The sequence below is a fragment of the Haliotis rufescens genome, unplaced genomic scaffold, assembly GCF_023055435.1.
Source record: "Haliotis rufescens isolate VD_foot unplaced genomic scaffold, xgHalRufe1.0.p SCAF_7, whole genome shotgun sequence".
NCBI lineage: Eukaryota > Metazoa > Mollusca > Gastropoda > Lepetellida > Haliotidae > Haliotis > Haliotis rufescens.
The window spans coordinates 3,311,172-3,331,258 of record NW_025964361.1 but is presented as its reverse complement, the minus strand read 5'-3'; the positions used below and the strand labels follow the sequence as shown (position 1 = coordinate 3,331,258).

Here is a 20,087-nt window from a genome sequence, read left to right as displayed (position 1 = left end):
ACAATCAATACAGCAGACAACCCCATTATCACAAATGCGACCTCGCAGTCTTTCTGAGCCTCTGACGGTGTATAAAACTGACTCATTGTTGGTCTTGGTATTGGGTCAAGTTTTTTCCCATAAACAAGGAAGTATTCGTGCATGGCAGATTCGACATCCTTAAACGTTTGAATTGAATGTCCTTCCTTAAGCATTTCTTCATGAATAAAATCTAATCTCTCCATTCTCTGCCGTGTATATTGTGACTGAGCTGCTTCGAGTTGTTCTAAAGCATTGTTATGTCGTTTATGTTCCTCTTCAACTTCTTTAGCGTTTGATTCCCTCATACTAGAAAATAAAAAATTACTCCCCGAAAAAGCTAGAGCATTAACGATAGCTCCACCGACCATCATCGCAATTGTTGCCATATTTATATGAATATAAAATATTCAAATGTTTAATAATATAAAATATTCAAATGTTTAATTAATTACTTCATTATGTCTTCCGGGATAAGCCCTTGTTTGATGAGCATATCCTTCGTTGCCATAGATAATCCAATATCCAGAACGATCATTCCGATATCATATCCATTAAAATCTAGCTTGGGAGGTGTGGCTTTAGTAATCATTTTAGCTATACGAGCATAGCCAATGGCCAAGCCGGTGACCACCGCTGAATGATATGTTGCGTTTACCAACATTTTACCGTCTGTAACTGGAGTAGTCATGCTTCTTATAGCATTATATGGGGGCTAACCTCTAATTGAACTTCTTGTTGCATTGGGGGTGATGTTTTCTCTTCTCCGGTCTTATAAAACAACCATACAGCCGCTATACCAGCAACTCTTACTAGTGCCCATGTTTTAATCGGATTAATATTTGAATTATTTATTAATTTCGCTTTCCTCGCGAGTCCCCCCTTTCTTCCTGCGGCTATTTTCAAAGGATTCTTTGTCACTCTGGGTTGCTTTTGTGTTTGTGGTGCATTCACATGTGGTGGTTCCTCATTCACTCGTTGTTCCTCGTCCACTTGTTGTTGCGTTTCTGCAATCTGTTGTGCAGTCTCATTCACAATCTGTTGTGGTGTCACTTGAGTCTCCATTATTATTAAGTGGGCACATATGTTTAAATTGACAATACCTAGCCGTTATTAAAGCTGTGGTGAGTGGAGCTAAGAACATTCCGTATCTATGATTAAACTCACAGCTCATTGCACTTATAGCATGTTCGATGATTGTGTCTTTCTCTAGAGATTCGCATAAATACATGCGATGTTCTGCCGGGATAGGGAGAAACGTACTAGCTACGACTGTGTATAGTTGTAACATAACCGACCCTATCGTTTTAGTCATGGTAGCTCCCAGTCTAGACTCGTAACGCGCATACAGTTTTTTAATTTCTTCGTCGGTCATGTTATCAATTTTTTCGATGGTATAATTTTCTCCCAAATATTGGGAACATTTTCCACCGGCTACCAAAGCCGCGAGTCTTTCTCTATGTTTATCTAAAGATTTATCTACATGTTGATCAGGCTCATCTTTGAGCATTTGTTCGATGAGTTTGTCACATTCCATAATGTAATACCTAAGGAGATATTTAAGTCTAACATAATATAATATGGCATATCCAATACATCCCGTAATAATGAACTGTTGCGAAGTGTGATGATTTCGAACCACATTTTATGTCATATTAACCGCTAATGTTCAATTTATCGTAATTTTGCTACATTTTGCTATATTTGCTATATTTTGCTATAATTTTGCTACATTTTGCTAAGCAATTGCATAAGCAGCTGGTTGATCGGTTTTTAATACGAGTTTACAGTGCTTCGTTGCCGATAACAGTTTTCTGACTTTATCTCGTTCGAGCTTGGTATAAATAACATCATTTTCGCGTAAACATTCCTCGAATGAATCTCGCTCTTTGCAATGAAACAGTGCTACCCATTTGGTTTGCTCTCTGAGATCTTTCAGGACAGAGTTGTATTTTTGAGTAAGTACCCAAACGCTATGCTGAGTATGCCGTCTGGAGAATGCTAAATACGAAAGCATATCTTTCTTTTTTTGTGAGTTCTTTACTCGCGCTACAGTCGTCTATTACGAAAAGGGTTGATTCTCCTTTGTATTTTTCGTGACATACTCGTAAACAGTCAAGTAAACGATCGCCCGGATCGACTCTGTGTACCCCGTCGTCATTCATTACCCAATCTCTATGTTTTATTAACGCTTATAGTCGGGCACAGAATAATATTATGATCGAAAACGTCCCGATAATGACTTTGTAAAATATCTAGAATAAAAGCTATTTATCCGCAGCCCGTTTGCCCGCATATTATAGCGCAGTGCGGATCTTTAGGTAAAAGATTATTAATAGATTGCTTGCACGAATCGTCCATTCTGTATTTTAAGTTGCGCATCCATAATCACGTACAAATATATGTTTAATTTACTAGCCGTTTCCTGGAGCTTCGTTATCTGTATAGTGACACCCTCGCTAGCATTTTCTATTCTCCTCCCACTGCCGTGTAGTTGGTCATCGTCCGTTGTTCGCATGTCGAGCCATAGCTCGTACTTCGTGGTGAGGTATTCACCCATCGATACACTCCCGAGAGACAGATCTTTCACGACCGCGATAACTTCCGGGCTTCGTTTTATAGAAGGAAGTTTTTTAATCTCATCCCACTGGTGATACGCTAGCATTCCTTGGCTATATAGTTGAATAGGAACGCCCTCGATAGTCAATTCTACTTTTGTAATCTTGGGATTGTAGAACTTCTCGGTATTTCTTTTAAACGCATCGGAGGGGTCCTCGAACAACATTAAAATACCCTTCAACGACCTCGTGGGGACGTTTAGATTGATATTCCACACCATATCTTTTTTGTCCCTCGTGATCTTTCGGTGTTGCAGCACGCGATAGTACAAAATGGCTAAACTTCCGGTATAATGGTTACGAATTTGTCTGGCTAATTCGGGATCCGTTATCATATCGTACTCCAGCGATATATTGTCAATGGAATAGCTAGCATTTTCACCACCGGTTCTGATTACTCAACCGTAGTCATTAAAAGTGAGTTCGTATTCTAACCTATCGCCTAGGGATGGTTGATAAAAGGGCATGTGGGAATCTAGTAATTCAAAGTCTAGGGGAATATAGAATCGGTTACCTAATGCGTCGGCAACGGCCTTATCTTTTACGACGGTACAATTACCATTTTCAGCGCCCACGCACAGTCTCAATGTGTTCCAATTACAAATACCTTGGTACTGTAAGTTTTCCCGCTCTTTATCCGTTCTCCAGAGATCCATGTAAAAATAGTATACATCGCTATTGTCGATACTCAAAACCTCATTACCGCTAATTTTAATGGCGATTTTCTTAACGATAGCACGACCTATGTTCTGAACGGGCTCCCTGTTAACGTCGGTAGAAGTCAAAATAATCGTAAATGCTAGTCGGACAGTTCCCGGAACTAACACATCGTCTGCGCCGAGATTAGGAAAGCGAACCAGAAGCGTTTGATTCTGATCGATGGTACTAGGGTTATTAGTTATAGTTACAGACTGACGAATTTCTTTGACCCCTAATGGATCTTGAAGTCTACGTTGTGGGTTTAACTTGCGTCCGTATTGCGAGGAGATTGTTATATTGAAATTATATAACCATATGTTTAATATAAAAATCTAGATTATTTGATCTAGATTATTTAGATAACCCGAACTCAATCGAAGAGGATACTGATGAAACCAGCTTTACGAATCTTAACGATGAACTTTTGAACCCAACAGTAAATGATGAACTTTTACAATCAACCGTTGATGATTATTATGATACCTTTAAAGATGATAGTTCTATTGGTCGTGAGTATTCAAAGTTTACGATAGATAGTAAAGGAATATTGCGACTGCGTGGCTCTCCGGATATTAATCTTATGCATTCTCGTACTCGTAAGCCCCTAGCCTTGTCTAGGATAGCAGGTATCAGCACTGTTCGTGATAAATTAGGTTTTGTAGACTACTCACGACTTTCCGCGAAGACTACTGAGGTTCTTAGGACTGTGCGTACTGAACTCGTTAACAACACAGATAATTTGGAAGCTTCCTCGAAGGTGGCCTCTGATGGACTCGAAGAAATCTTGGGTACCTACTACGATAATTCCACGGTCAGTGTATCTCCATATTCGGAGTTCAGTATTAGGGAATTACGAGGTCTTGACAAGGCAATGCGAACAATGCGGGGAGAACTCACCAATAATATGGCGAAGATATCCGAAATCGATAAGCATATAGTTTATGAGAAAACAAAACTTGAACAGGCGGGCGATGAGTTCAGCAGACGCCGCTTAGCGGAAAGATTGCGTAACTTAGAAGACGAAAGATCGGCCCACCTCGAGGCAGCTTCCACTAATAGAGAGGCACTTTGTTCGCAAATCAGTAAAATTCGAGAAACTATCGATCAAGTCCACAATGATGACACTACACTGGCCGATAAAATTAAAACATTGTTCAGAGAACAGGGAATAACCATTGTCAGTATTTTAACCGCGTTGGGATTTATTATATCGACTTTGGCTCTCGCGTTAACCGGTGGCACAGGTGGTACAGGTTGTGGCGGATCACTGCCTACGTCGGATGGTATAAAAGAGTGGATAAAAAAGCATTTAAAAGTATTAGGTTCAGCACTGGGAAAGCTTGCTGAGAAAGCAGCGGCCGAACTTCCCAGGATAATAGGGAGTGTTGTTTCCTGGCTATTGAATTTATTAGCTAAGACCACCACTTGGCTTAGTCAAAACTTGTGGGCACTGATCGTAGCAATTGCAGGGCTGTTGTACGTATCCGCTAAGAACTATTTAACCAAATCATGAGTAAACCACCCGCGACTCCACCTAATACAAGCACTGTTTTTTCATCGATATGTTGTTGATGTTTAGCCGCAATATGTGGTGGCACTTGTGGTTGTGCGTTAGTAGATGTTTGTGCGATAGTTGGTACTTGCGGCTTGACTATTCCCTTTTCGCCCGTGATTGTTTGCGTTATTAATTCGACGTTAATATCTGAATTAATACCTGTTTTTTGTTGATCGGTAGCAATAACAATTTTATTTTTATAACCTATCACTTGACCAATATTAAGTTCCATATTACTCGGAGACATGTATAATCCCGGTGCATAAACGTAGTCCACTTTGGATTGAGCGTATTGTAATACATCTTGAAAACGCTTTATAGACGATGGTATGTCAACTGGTGAATTAATGGCGTCCTCCACGTTTGCGACAAACTGTTTTTGGGCATCGAACGCCGTCCCAGTACCGATAATGGACGTTCGTGTTTGCGATTGTGCACCGAGAATTGCCCATACATAAGTTCTTATCGATTCATTAAATCTTACAAATCCTGGGTTAGTAAAATTATTTTCCGTTTTATCATTAAGATATTCGTTCCAAGCGTCTCCAGGTGGTTGCTCAACCTTTTGGACAGTGAAAGCAACACCACCCTTAAAGTTCATACGATCATCTCTCCACTCGTTACTCGAGAGAGCAAAGCTCGGAAGAAGACGACCCCTTTTCAGTAAATCATCGCTGACTTCTTTAACAGTTCTTTGTCCGCTCTACGGAACACCGAGACCATGGTTTGCTCCTTTAATGCGCCAATCTTTACTCGTAGAAACATTAAATTCATTACAAATACGCTCATACGCGGACCTATTGTACGGATTATTTGTGGAATTCCACGCTAGATCCAGTGGTAATGGAGCACTAATTTCTTTAAGTATACGTCTAATCTGATAGTACACGTGAAATAATAAAACAGACTTATATAGTTTAAATCCTGGGGCATTAACAGATACGCCACATCCCGTTGTGGCACACCATATGGCAAAGTTTAACTGATTCTGCCAAAATTGCATCGGACGGTTAAACCAATCGTCAATCATTTTATCGTTAGTTGCCGTGAAACTGTATTTTTCAAAGATATCGTGGAATTTAACGGTAAAATCAGCACCAGAGGCAGTTACTATAAACGATTGATTAGTAATGTAAGTTGATTTCATATTTAAGTTATGATATAGTATCATTGTATATTTAATATGTGTGTTACACTCCCGGGAATAACAAATGGTCAGTCTATTCAACTGCTTCATACTATCGATAACTCGGATGGACAACTCGAAGTAGCTCTATGCGATGTAACGTATTACCCGCTGTGGACCAATATAAATACTGTGAAAAGAAATAATGAGATGTTTATACCAGGTGAAAACAGTGGCATTAAAAAATACATTACTATACCTGATGGGTATTACAGCGTATACTCACTCAATGATGAAATTTTTAAGCCTAATGGAATTAGTATCACGCAAAATGAGTCGAATGGGACAGTGAAAATATACACTGGAGAAACAGGTATATTTATTGGCGAGAACTTAGCAATTACACTTGGATTTGGACAGTCAGTAACATTACCACGCAACAAAACAGTGAGTGTATATGCATTACCCGATTTAATTCCCTATAAAGAGTTGTGCATCCATCTTGATCAAATAAGCACGACGGATAATATTCAACTCGAAAGTCCTTCAACTCTGCTCAGATCTATTCCAGTGAAAAATGAAAAATATAATAGCGGTAGAACGGAATCTTTCTCACCATTACAATATAAAATATTAAAGCGGGGTTTTATTTCAGACCTTAAAATTTCTGTATTAGATGTAAAACACCAACCTGTACATATAGGATACTTAAGTGTAACACTCCATATTATAAATAATGGTTGATTCCATATTTAAGTTATGATATAGTATCATTGTATATTTAATATGTATGTTACACTCCCGGGAATAACAAATGGTCAGTCTATTCAACTGCTTCGTACTATCGATAACTCGGATGGTCAGCTCGAAGTCGCTATCTGTGACGTAACGTATTACCCGCTGTGGACCAATATAAATGCTGTGAGAGGTAATAATAAGATATGGATATTAGATGAAAAAAATCTAATTGAAAAATTCATTATTATACCTGATGGGTATTATTACAGCGTATGCTCACTCAATGATGAAATTTTTAAGCCTAATGGAATTAGTCTAACACAAGATGAGTCTAATGGGACAGTGAAAATCAACACTGGAGAAAAAGGTGTACGGATTTTAGGGAAGCTATGCTTGGATTTGTACGCGGAATTTTATCAATATTCAGGTCAACATTTGATGGAGAGACATTGTCCGATTTAGTTCCCTATGAAGAGTTGTGTATCCATATTGATCAAATAAGCACCACGGATACTATTCAACTAGAAAGTCCTTCAACTCTGCTCAGATCTATTCCAGTGAAAAATGAAAAATATAATAGCGGTAGAACGGAATCTTTCTCGTCATTACAATATAAAAAATTAAAGCGGGGTTTTATTTCAGACCTCAAAATTTCTGTATTAGATGTAAAACAACAACTGTACATATAGGATACTTAAGTGTAACACTCCACATTATAAATAATGGTTGATGCATCAGGCCCTGGAACGCTCAGACAATGCAATACAATTGCGCTTTCCGATCTCGGAGACACAGAAGGATTCGGTAAAACCAGTACCGATGGTAAGTTATACGCTTTACACTTACACGATAATGTATACTATCAGAAAGAAGTTACATTCACGGGTAATCTAGAAGATTTAAGCGATGTCGACGTTGTTAGTAGACTCCTTAAGAAAAACACTTCGTACAATCTTACTCGCAACGACGATAAAAAATGGACTATGGTCGAAGCAAACATCGAGTGGCTATTGAATATTGTCATTACCCCACCGTATGTGATGATGGGTAAGGCACATAATTTAACTAAGATAATAAATAGTGTCATTGTACTCGCGGCTTATATCCCATCAAAACGAAAAAGTGTGTTAGTCTCTCCCCTGCAAGAAAACCCAGGTCATATGTTATATAGTCGTCCGGCAGTAAAAAATGTTAGTTTAAATTTGGTTACTGAATTCAATGAAATTAAAGTTAACTTGAGTGCAATACCTAATCTTTCTACTCTTATTATTGAAGTCTTGTTCGGAGATGTACCGGTAGATGCCTTCGAAATATTACCAGGTCTATCGATTAAATGGCTCAAGAAACACGAGCGTCAACGTTGCAGTATTATTGATATCGGAGCATCGCCCATTGCAACCCTCGAGGGGGTCCAAATTATTAAAAGTGGTAGTATTTCTCTTACTAAGATATTCTTGCCGTATAATATACATTTGATAAGGTTGATGTATCCTCTCAAAACATTTAAGCAAGACCAATTAAAGACTATTATATGATCGTAATATACACTATGGGTTTATATCCAGCGCTCGATGAAGCAATTGAAAAGATGGATACTGTTGATGGATTTCGATTACATCAAATAAGCGACATAAAACATCGAATAGAGAAGGATAGGGAGTTGAGACTTGGATTGTATAAAAAGTATCGCAGAGCAGTGAATGCTCTGGACGGAGTTGACACCGCGCTTGTAACAGCTGGCATGGGACTCGGTGTAGCTGGTGTCGGTTTACTATCAACTATAATCGCCGCGCCTATCGTGCTCGGCATGGAAATAGCCGCTGGAGTCTCGGGACTGGCAGGAATAGAGATAAAATTCATTTCTCTTAGGTTACAAAAGAAAGCATTAAAACACGATAGTATTCAGATACTCGCCGAAGCAAAGTTGAACAGCATTGAGGATCATATTTCGACAGCAATGGTCGATTGTAAGATATCCGAGGATGAGTTTCGTTTAGTGTTGTCAGAACTCACCAAATACAGCGCAATGAAGCAGGATATTCGATCAAAATCTCGTAAGACCAATAGTATTAGTGAAGACGAGAAAAAAAAGTTAGAGAACAGGGGAGGCAACAAGCGCGTCAATTATTCCGTGCCAAAACCAAAGAACTGGTTGGAGATTAAAAATAGATTGCTTACTATCGTTAGATCACATTTAGACAAATGCTTACATAAATATATGATAATGGAGAATTACAACACAACAATCGAAAAAGCTATTAAATGGAGAGAATTACCACAAGGTTTTTTATTATATCAGTGATGTCAAACATACCAAATACGGTTATCAATTATTTCTTATCAATTTACAAGAAGAGTGTAATTATATAGTCTGGTCTCCTAGTAAAATGAGCGAAGAACTTAATAAAAATGTTGAATATCGCTTTATTGATAAAAATAATAAAGAATATTTTTATTACCATTTACGCTCATCTAAAGCATTGATTGGCCCCAGGTATTGGTGAGCTAGAGCCAATTTAACTTAATCTCATGACTAGCATTGAATCGCATAGTCATTTGGCATAAAAAATTCCCCCTGTAGTAGCAGTATAGGTATATAAATCCGGCTCCAGTGGAGTTGCGGCAGAACCCCCATTACCTATACTACTCCCCGTCTAAACAAATACATGTCCCCAGTCGAAAGTCGGGTTTTGCATGCTTCGACGGTTTAAAGACTTCCAGACCGCCCCGTGGTCTAGTGGCAGAGCGTTCGCCCAGAGAGCCTTGCATCTAAAACAAGGGGCTAAAACAAGGACTGGTCGGTTGTGTCTGAGTAGGGTATTCATGTTAAACATATGTTACATTAATTCAATTATTAAACGGTGGCAATATATATGTGTATGTCTTGTTGTATTTAGACAGCACCCAAGTGTCGAAAGTACTTGGTGCAAAGATTCTTAACCGACACCCAACTGTCGAAAGTACTTGGTGCAAAGATTCTTAACCGACACCCAACTGTCGAAAGTACTTGGTGCAAAGATTCTTAACCGACACCCAACTGTCGAAAATACTTGGTGCAAAGATTCTTAACCGACACCCAACTGTCGAAAGTACTTGGTGCAAAGATTCTTAACCGACACCCAACTGTCGAAAGTACTTGGTGCAAAGATTCTTAACCGACACCCAACTGTCGAAAGTACTTGGTGCAAAGATTCTTAACCGACACCCAACTGTCGAAAGTACTTGGTGCACAAAATTCAAGATCAGCTCTGAACTGAATAATCACAAAATTACCGCCTTTTTAGATTTTAGACACTTCGGGTCGACATTGGGAAACAATAATCGTGGGTTCGAATCCCAGCTCCCCCTAGTAGTAGTATATATTGCACTTATGCCCGTTTTTTAATTGCAGCCCTCTCATTGGCTGATTTCTGCCCGTCATATATTGCAGCCCTCTCATTGGCTGATTTCTACCCGCAGGGTCCCCCTCCCCCACCCCCCCAACCCAGAGTAATGACGTCATATATTTCTGTCCTCTCATTGATTTTGAGCGCTGTTATGTAACTTATTCATAATTAAACCTAGTGAATGCTATTCTAGACTTAGTGTATACAACAATAATAATAATAAAAAGAAGTTCTAAAATTACAAAGTGAAATTCTCTAGCTGAAAAAAAGAAATAGAGAAAGGATATCTTTATTGAAAGCGTCTCAGCAAAATGTTAAAAGTTTTCTTTTGGGAGATTTGGTGGTTCCATAAGGAACCTGTGCGTACGCTGTACACGTGGATGTTGACGACGTCTGAGATCGTCGTGGATGATGAGCCAAATACGGTCTTAGGTAGACGCAGTTGGGGGAATGTCTTCTATGTTCTTGTAAGATTTTGTCTTCATATTTCCATTTGTACAGTTTAATACCGCACATATAGCACTGAACGCAATCGTTCATTCCCGTGTAGAATAACCCGCACCTGGCCAGCTCGAGAGGAGTCTGCTTAATTTGAATAGGAAATTTGTAGTAGGTATCTAAACGACTTTTAAAATACCTGTAGGAAGGATGATCGGGAATGGCCATAATATCTGATCCCACTGTCCAGGAACTCCGACAGCTATCCGCATCCAAACATTTACATCCGTAGTCGACACTAGCGTCGCAATCCGCGCTTAAATCTGGAGAATCCATTTTCACGTCCGATATCTCCAACAGCTCGAGCAGCAAATGATAAATCCGCGATGACAGTCCGGCGATCAAAATCACGTGACCAGCCGGATAACAAATGAACGTCCTACGCCGGACAATCACGTGACAGTTCCGGGTCAATGACCCGCACTCAAACCTACGTCATTACCATGATAGCAATGTCCCCTTTACCTATAGCTTTGGACATCCTGACAACTTTGTTCCCGTGCCGTCTATACGTTTTCAAGAATAAACATACATCGATCATATTGAAGGGTCAATAGATGTATACATACCTTACTCGTAATGCAAACACGCATTACCTTAAAGCACTACGTAACGGTATATATCTGTCAAAATAACTCGCGAGCGTTTGTCCATAACGTTACATCCGTTGTCTTAAAGGGGACAGTATAACGATGTTAGTATTATAAGAGGTTAACCCTAGAGGTCTACACGCATTGTCTCGTGGTACCGCTGTTAGGCCTTAAAGGTCGGCTCTACGTATAAAATCAGAACTCGTAGCCCAACCGTACGGATATAAAGTGTGACACAGCCGACCTCAAGAGGTGTTAATACGCGAAATTACCTCGCCCTCATCATTCGATATCGTCATGGCGTGGTGTCAACGAGGTTGTAAATCGTGGGACCCATATTTCTAGACTTCTCTAAAGCTTTCGACATGGTATGACACAACGGGCTAATACAAAAACTAAAAAAAGCAGGCCTTACAGGCCAAATAATAAACTATATCCAAGACTTCCAAACTAATCGCAAAATAACCGTTGGTATCGACCAAACGCTATCGGACCAGTGTCCCTTAGAAAATGACACACCCCAAGGTAGCATTCTAAGCCCAACACTTTTCAACGTTATGATTAATGACCTATTCGTTGGAATACCCAATAAAATACAAACTTCCAAATACGCGGAAGATGGAGCCCTCTGGGTCCGCACTAGAAGCATAAATATGGCTAAAAAATTACTGCAGAATGCATTAAATAAAATTCAAATAAGGGTAAATAAATGGGGTTTCTCGCTAAATGCTGATAAAACCACAGGGATAGTATTCAGACACAGAAATATGCATGCAAACACTCCCAACTAAAACTAAACAAAAAATTAAAAAAACATACAATTCCAAATAGAAACCAAATTCCTTGGACTAATCTTTGATGAACACCTCACCTGGGGTGTTCACATTAAAAACCTAACAAATAGATGCACTAAAGACCTAAACACACTACGCTGCCTGACAGGTTCCAAGTAGGGGGGGCCTCCAAGAAGACCCTACTATCTCTTTACAAATCACTAATTAGATCCAAATAGACTATGGAGGTCAAATATACAACACCTTAAACTCCTCATTAAGCAATAAACTAAACTCAATTCAATATCAAGAACTCAAGATAATCACACACACCGAGCATATCGCTCTCAACGCATAATAAATTACCGAAATACACACAACCTAACTTATTTACGGTTAAACACAGTCCCAAATAATACCTTCACCCCAAACTCCGACCCCCCAAAATCGACATATCTCTCTCCATCAGACTAAATAAAGAAACTAATCCAAAACCGCTAAATCCATCACATTAGCATGCATTCACGAAAAATGTCCAAATTGGTGTCACATTTACACAGAGGGGTCCTTTGACCCGGGCTCAAAACGCACAGGATTCGGCATCCATATCAACGAACCCCAAAAAGAAACACAATCATATGGGCTCCCAAATGAACAATCAATTTTCACAGCCGAATTAATGGGGATAGTAACAGCCCTACACTGTGATCAAATAAATAGACACCAAAAAACCCTAATCCTTTCAGACTCATTAAATGGGCTCCAGGCCATAAAAAACAAAAATACAAAAAAGCGCCAAAACTAATACAACAGATAATTAAAAGCGCCAACAATCTACGTAAACTAGGTAAAGACATAGAAATAGTTTGGATCCCTGCCCATGTTGGAGTGTTTGGCAACGAACACGCAGACAAAGCAGCCAAATCAGCACTAAAATTAGAATAAGTAAGCATCAACCTACCAATATAAAAAAAACGAAATTAAAGTATCACAAAGGAGAAAATCTTCCCAAAGTGGAAAAAACAACTATCAGAAATCTGATTGCAAACTAAAACACCTGCTACAAAAGCCACTCAAAAAACAAAAATCCATAATAAAATTAAAAAAATTTACAGAGTAATATCAAAACTACAAATAGGCCACACTAAGTTAACTCCCACCTACATCAAATTAAAAAATCTCCAACCGGTAAATGCCCCCACTGCAACTTAAAAGAAACGCCTGAACGCGTAATACTATATTGCACACATTACCAGCAACACAGAACAACACTCCAGTCCACATTAAATTACAACAATCAAATGACACAAGCAAATTCCAAACCTATAAACACACACACACACACACACACACACACACACACACACACCTTTTGCATGGCATACGACACCATTATGCTCAATCAAAAACCGCTGAAGGATTTTATGTACATCGCTTATGTAGGCTGAATTCAATAGTTTTAAATATCTATACGGTAGACGCGCGTACAGATATTCTTGTAAAAAGCTTCAATGTTACGATAGCGTTGTTTGCGGTTACTATTGTCTGTATTTTCTATATTATCGGTGTCTCTCTCCATGAGTCGCATTTTAAACAGTTTCATCGATGATTGTACAATAAACGATGATATCGTACACTCTAGGTTTTGGAATAAAAAGAGTTAAAAAACGTATACGCTACTAATGTGTTGTTTATTCGGATATTAAAACGACGTACGGCTATAGGTTAAACGGTTGATAATAAGCATAATGACATATTCGTACATTCGATGTATAATTGGGTGTTCATAATTCCCTGCATCTGGTCAGTATCTGAATAGGATCTGGTCAGTAACTGGACAGCATCTGGTCAGGATCTGATCAGTAACTGGACAGGTTCTGGCCAGTGTCATTCAAATGATAATTATCAGTTTATCTCCAACTCGTGTCCCTCCGACCCTTATGATAGGGAGTATTTTGATTAGTGCCTTGGCAACGACAATGCGTTAAAGGGGCACTGATCTAACGCAATTCCCCGGACTGGTTGTTGCCTTTGTTATTGTTTTTTTCCCCGTGAGTACCCGGATGATACGCAACGCAACTGAGCGTGACCAGAGACTGGGCTACCGTCAGCAAGGACAGCTAAATAAACTTGGAGGCTGGAGGCAATATTTGTTTTACGCATTTTTGCATAAACACTGATTGGTTAACTGTGATCTATAAAGATTTCGACAAAGGGCGCATGTTAATAAATTTCTTCATCCCAAACAAACAGACAAAAAGAACGACGGAGCTCATCGGATGTCGTCATTTGGAAATACCCTGATTGTTATAGTTTAATACTAAAAAAAGTATCCATGCAGTGAAAGCATTTTCAGATTTCGGATTGCGTCGATAATACGATTACTACTCCCTTGTTGTCATCCACGTTTTCTCGTAAAACCCTACTCTTTTGTATTTGTCGTTATTCACTTGATGCTCAGTTAATGAATTTATTACAGGTACAATTAGTGGAAGCACCACTTAGATTACCTGACAAAGGTTCCCATTTGGCATTTATTGTGTCTGGGGTAATATTCAATCTAAATCCAGGTTTGAAGTGAGGTGAAATGTGTGTTATGTAATATGCACGTGGCAGCCCAGCAAGAGATGAATGATCAGTTGATTTACTTTTTTGTTGTAAATCAACGGATCGTTCGTAGTCATCAAAGGATTAACAGAAAATACGTTGATGGATTAATCACTGTTATCTTGCACAGTGGATATGTCAAAAGTGAGTGTTTACATGTCTAGGTTTACTAAAACAAAGGGAATACACTCATATCATGGCGTGAAGTGCCGATGTAAAAACAACATACTTTGTTCAAAGGGTTAACTGATAATACGTTGATTGATCATTGTTATCAATCACTCAATGGAATTTTTAGGAACCGTGGACGTTATGAAAATAGTTGTCACGTGGGCTTTCTCAGCCTACCTTTGAGACTTGACACCTATGTGAAACCTGAAACAATCCAAGTGATCAGTTGAGAAACGAACACGGGTTATAATATCCCGAAACGATATATATCTTTTAAAATATTTGATTGTTACAGAGACACGTGACATCGAATAAGTTTCTTTGTACAGCTGCAGACGAGTGGGATATTGTTCCTTTGTGTGGATATTCACGGATACATTCCTCGAACAAGGAAGCTGCTGTTCTATCAGGAAGCTGACCAGATCCTGCCCAGTTACTGACCAGTGGCATTCAAATGATAATTATCCTCAGAATGGATAGAACAGCAGCTTCCTTGTTCGAGGAATGTATCCGTGAATATCCACACAAAGGAACAATATCCCACTCGTCTGCAGCTGTACAAAGTGTGTGTGTGTGTGTGTGTGTGTGTGTGTGTGTGTGTGTGTGTGTGTGTGTAGGTTTGGAATTTGCTTGTGTCATTTGATTGTTGTAATTTAGTGTGGACTGGAGTGTTGTTCTGTGTTGCTGGTAATGTGTGCAATATAGTATTACGCATTCAGGCGTTTCTTTTAAGTTGCAGTGGAGGCCTTTACCGGTTGGAGGTTTTTTAATTTGATGTAGGTGGGAGTTAACTTAGTGTGGCCTATTTGTAGCTTTGATATTACTCTCTCATTTTTTTATATTTTATTATGGATTTTTGTTTTTTGAGTGGCTTTTGTAGCAGGTGTTTTAGTTTGCAATCAGATTTCTGATAGTTGTTTTGCCACTTTGGGAAGATTTTCTCCTTTGTGATACTTTTAATTTCTTTTTTTTTTATATTGGTAGGTTGACGCTTACTTATTCTAATTTTAGTGCTGATTTGGCTGCTTTGTCTACGTGTTCGTTGCCAAACACTCCAACATGGGCAGGGATCCAAACTATTTCTATGTCTTTACCTAGTTTACGTAGATTGTTGGCGCTTTTAATTATCTGTTGTATTAGTTTTGGGCGCTTTTTTGTATTTTTGTTTTTTATAGCCTGGAGCCCACTTAATGAGTCTGAAAGGATTAGGGTTTTGTGGTGTCTATTTATTTGATCGCAGTGTAGGGCTGTTACTATCCCCATTAAATCGGCTGTGAAAATTGATTGTTCATTTGGGAGCCCATATGATTGTGTTTCTTTTTGGGGTTCGTTGATATGGATGCCGAATCCTGTGCGTTTTGAGCCCGGGTCAAAGGACCCCTCTGTGTAAATGTGACACCAATTTGGACATTTTTCGTGAATGCATGCTAATGTGATGGATTTAGCGGTATTTGGATTAGTTTCTTTATTTAGTCTGGTGGAGAGAGATATGTCGATTTTGGGGGGTCGGAGTTTGGGTGTGAAGGTGTTATTTGGGACTGTGTTTAACTGTAAATAAGTTAGGTTGTGTGTATTTCGGTAATTTATTATGCGTTGAGAGATTGATGTTAATTGAGGGTTTTTGCGAGCTAGAGCTTGGAGTCTGGGGCTCTTGTTATAATTAGTTTTGAGGATCTGTTGGATTTTGGCCTTTTAGTTGGATTGAGGCCCAGTAATTTATTGTTAGATGTTCTCGGCGTAGATCCAGGGGTATTTCGCTTGTTTGTGCCTGTAGCGATATGCTCGGTGTGCCATGCTGAGTGCGTGTGATTATCTTGAGTTCTTGATATTGAATTGAGTTTAGTTTATTGCTTAATGAGGAGTTTAAGGTGTTGTATATTTGGCCTCCATAGTCTATTTGGATCTAATTAGTGATTTGTAAAGAGATAGTAGGGTCATCTTGGAGGCCCCCCTTCTTGGAACCTGTCAGGCAGCGTAGTGTGTTTAGGTCTTTAGTGCATCTATTTGTTAGGTTTTTAATGTGAACACCCCAGGTGAGGTGTTCATCAAAGATTAGTCCAAGGAATTTGGTTTCTGTTTGGAATTGTATGTTTTTTTAATTTTTTCTTTAGTTTTAGTTGGGAGTGTTTGCATGCATATTTCTGTGTTTGAATACTATCCCTGTGGTTTTATCAGCATTTAGCGAGAAACCCCATTTATTTACCCTTATTTGAATTTTATTTAATGCATTCTGCAGTAATTTTTGAGCCATATTTATGCTTCTAGTGCGGACCCAGAGGGCTCCATCTTCCGCGTATTTGGAAGTTTGTATTTTATTGGGTATTCCAACGAATAGGTCATTAATCATTACGTTGAAAAGTGTTGGGCTTAGAATGCTACCTTGGGGTGTGTCATTTTCTAAGGGACACTGGTCCGATAGCGTTTGGTCGATACCAACGGTTATTTTGCGATTAGTTAGGAAGTCTTGGATATAGTTTATTATTTGGCCTGTAAGGCCTGCTTTTTTTAAAGTTTTTGTATTAGCCCGTTGTGTCATACCATGTCGAAAGCTTTAGAGAAGTCTAGAAATATGGGTCCCACGATTTACAACCTCGTTGACACCACGCCATGACGATATCGAATGATGAGGGCGAGGTAATTTCGCGTATTAACACCTCTTAAGGTCGGCTGTGTCACACTTTATATCCGTACGGTTGGGCTACGAGTTCTGATTTTATACGTAGAGCCGACCTTTAAGGCCTAACAGCGGTACCACGAGGCAATGCGTGTAGAGCTCTAGGGTTAACCTCTTATAATACTAACATCGTTATACTGTCCCCTTTAAGACAACGGATGTAACGTTATGGACAGATATCGGACGTGAAAATGGATCCTCCAGATTTAAGCGCGGATTGCGATGCTAGTGTCGACTACGGATGTAAATGTTTGGATGCGGATAGCTGTCGGAGTTCCTGGACAGTGGGATCAGATATTATGGTCATTCCCGATCATCCTTCCTACAGGTATTTTAAAAGTCGTTTAGATACCTACTACAAATTTCCTATTCAAATTAAGCAGACTCCTCTCGAGCTGGCCAGGTGCGGGTTATTCTACACGGGAATGAACGATTGCGTTCAGTGCTATATGTGCGGTATTAAACTGTACAAATGGAAATATGAAGACAAAATCTTACAAGAACATAGAAGACATTCCCCCAACTCCGTCTACCTGAAGACCGTATTTGGCTCACCATCCATGACGATCTAAGACGTCGTCAACATCCACGTGTACAGCGTACGCACAGGTTCCTTATGGAACCACCAAATCTCCCAAAAGAAAACTTTTAACATTTTGCTGAGATGCTTTCAATAAAAATTACCTTTCTCTATTTCTTTTTTTCAGCTGGAGAATTTCACTTTGTAATTTTAGAACTTCTTTTTATTATTATTATTGTATACACTAAGTCTAGAATAGCATTCACTAGGTTTAATTATGAATAAGTTACATAACAGCGCTCAAAATCAAAATGGGTGGGGAAGGACCCCTGGGTGGTGGGGTTGGACCCCTGGAGTGCTGGAGTGGGGTAGGACCCCTGGGTGGTGGGGTTGGACCCCTGGAGTGCTGGAGTGGGGTAGGACCCCTGGGTGGTGGGGTTGGACCCCTGGAGTGCTGGAGTGGGGTAGGACCCCTGGGTGGTGGGGTTGGACCCCTGGAGTGCTGGAGTGGGGTAGGACCCCTGGGTGGTGGGGTTGGACCCCTGGAGTGCTGGAGTGGGGTAGGACCCCTGGGTGGTGGGGTTGGACCCCTGGAGTGCTGGAGTGGGGTAGGACCCCTGGGTGGTGGGGTTGGACCCCTGGAGTGCTGGAGTGGGGTAGGACCCCTGGGTGGTGGGGTTGGACCCCTGGAGTGCTGGAGTGGGGTAGGACCCCTGGGTGGTGGGGTTGGACCCCTGGAGTGCTGGAGTGGGGTAGGACCCCTGGGTGGTGGGGTTGGACCCCTGGAGTGCTGGAGTGGGGTGGGACCCCTGGGTGGTGTGGTTGGACCCCTGGAGTGCTAGAGTGTGGTAGGACCCCTGGGTGGTGGGGTTGGACCCCTGGAGTGCTGGAGTGGGGTAGGACCCCTGGGTGGTGGGGTTGGACCCCTGGAGTGCTGGAGTGGGGTAGGACCCCTGGGTGGTGGGGTTGGACCCCTGGAGTGCTGGAGTGGGGTAGGACCCCTGGGTGGTGGGGTTGGACCCCTGGAGTGCTGGAGTGGGGTGGGACCCCTGGGTGGTGGGGTTGGACCCCTGGAGTGCTGGAGTGGGGTGGGACCCCTGGGTGGTGGGGTTGGACCCCTGGAGTGCTGGAGTGGGGTAGGACCCCTGGGTGGTGGGGTTGGACCCCTGGAGTGCTGGAGTGGGGTAGGACCCCTGGGTGGTGGGGTTGGACCCCTGGAGTGCTGGAGTGGGGTGGGACCCCTGGGTGGTGGGGTTGGACCCCTGGAGTGCTGGAGTGGGGTGGGACCCCTGGGTGGTGGGGTTGGACCCCTGGAGTGCTGGAGTGGGGTGGGACCCCTGGGTGGTGGGGTTGGACCCCTGGAGTGCTGGAGTGGGGTAGGACCCCTGGGTGGTGGGGTTGGACCCCTGGAGTGCTGGAGTGGGGTGGGACCCCTGGGTGGGGGAGGTGACCCTGCGGGTAGAAATCAGCCAATGAGAGGACAGAAATATATGACGTCATTACTCTGGGTTGGGGGGGTGGGGGAGGGGGACCCTGCGGGTAGAAATCAGCCAATGAGAGGGCTGCAATATATGACGGGCAGAAATCAGCCAATGAGAGGGCTGCAATTAAAAAACGGGCATAAGTGCACTATATACTACTCCCCCTGATTAAATTTCTAGGTTTGTCAGCACCGCATCATTGGTCCATCGTAAACCTCCAAGACCCGCATCATTTCTAGCGGTCCTCCCACATCAAGCTGACACGCCGCGATGTAACTGCTTGAACGACACGGTATTCTTCCAGGACCAATCAAATTAAGTGGCTGCTCAAATAAATACTTAAACAAATTTGCGTACTACTGACATCTTTGTGCATTTTGGAATTGATATAATCCCAGTACTGATGAACAACCATCTCCAGTGTGATGTGGGGTTATGTGAAATGTGGTTTTAAAGCCGCGTTCAAGATTATTGCACTTATATAGCGACGTGCATGCACGTGTGAGTCTGTCTGTGTCTTTGTCTGTGTCTGTGTGTCTGTGTCTTCATACCGTCTCTAAACGTCATTAGGTATGACTCGACCAAGTGATCGAACCACCGACCTTACGCTCTCCGGGCATACGCTTTATCCAT

At 41.1% G+C, this 20,087-nt stretch overlaps 1 protein-coding gene across 1 annotated transcript; it reads right to left on the bottom strand.

The window, feature by feature from the left end:
* Window positions 1–18,248: 18,248 nt before the first annotated feature.
* Window positions 18,249–20,087, bottom strand: LOC125376084 (mucin-2-like). Its single transcript, XM_048387679.1, has 2 exons — window positions 20,062–20,087; window positions 18,249–19,425 (listed from the first exon to the last, which is right to left on the bottom strand). The coding sequence occupies exons 1-2, from the start codon at window positions 20,085–20,087 to the stop codon at window positions 18,249–18,251; spliced, it is 1,203 nt and encodes a 400-aa protein (XP_048243636.1).

Coding starts and splice junctions, on each gene's coding strand:
- LOC125376084 (XM_048387679.1), bottom strand. CDS start 20,087: ATGGATAAAGCGTATGCCCGGAGAGC. Junction 19,426..20,061: donor AAAGCGTATGCCCGGAGAGC/GTAAGGTCGGTG, acceptor TTCTACCCGCAG/GGTCACCTCCCCCACCCAGG.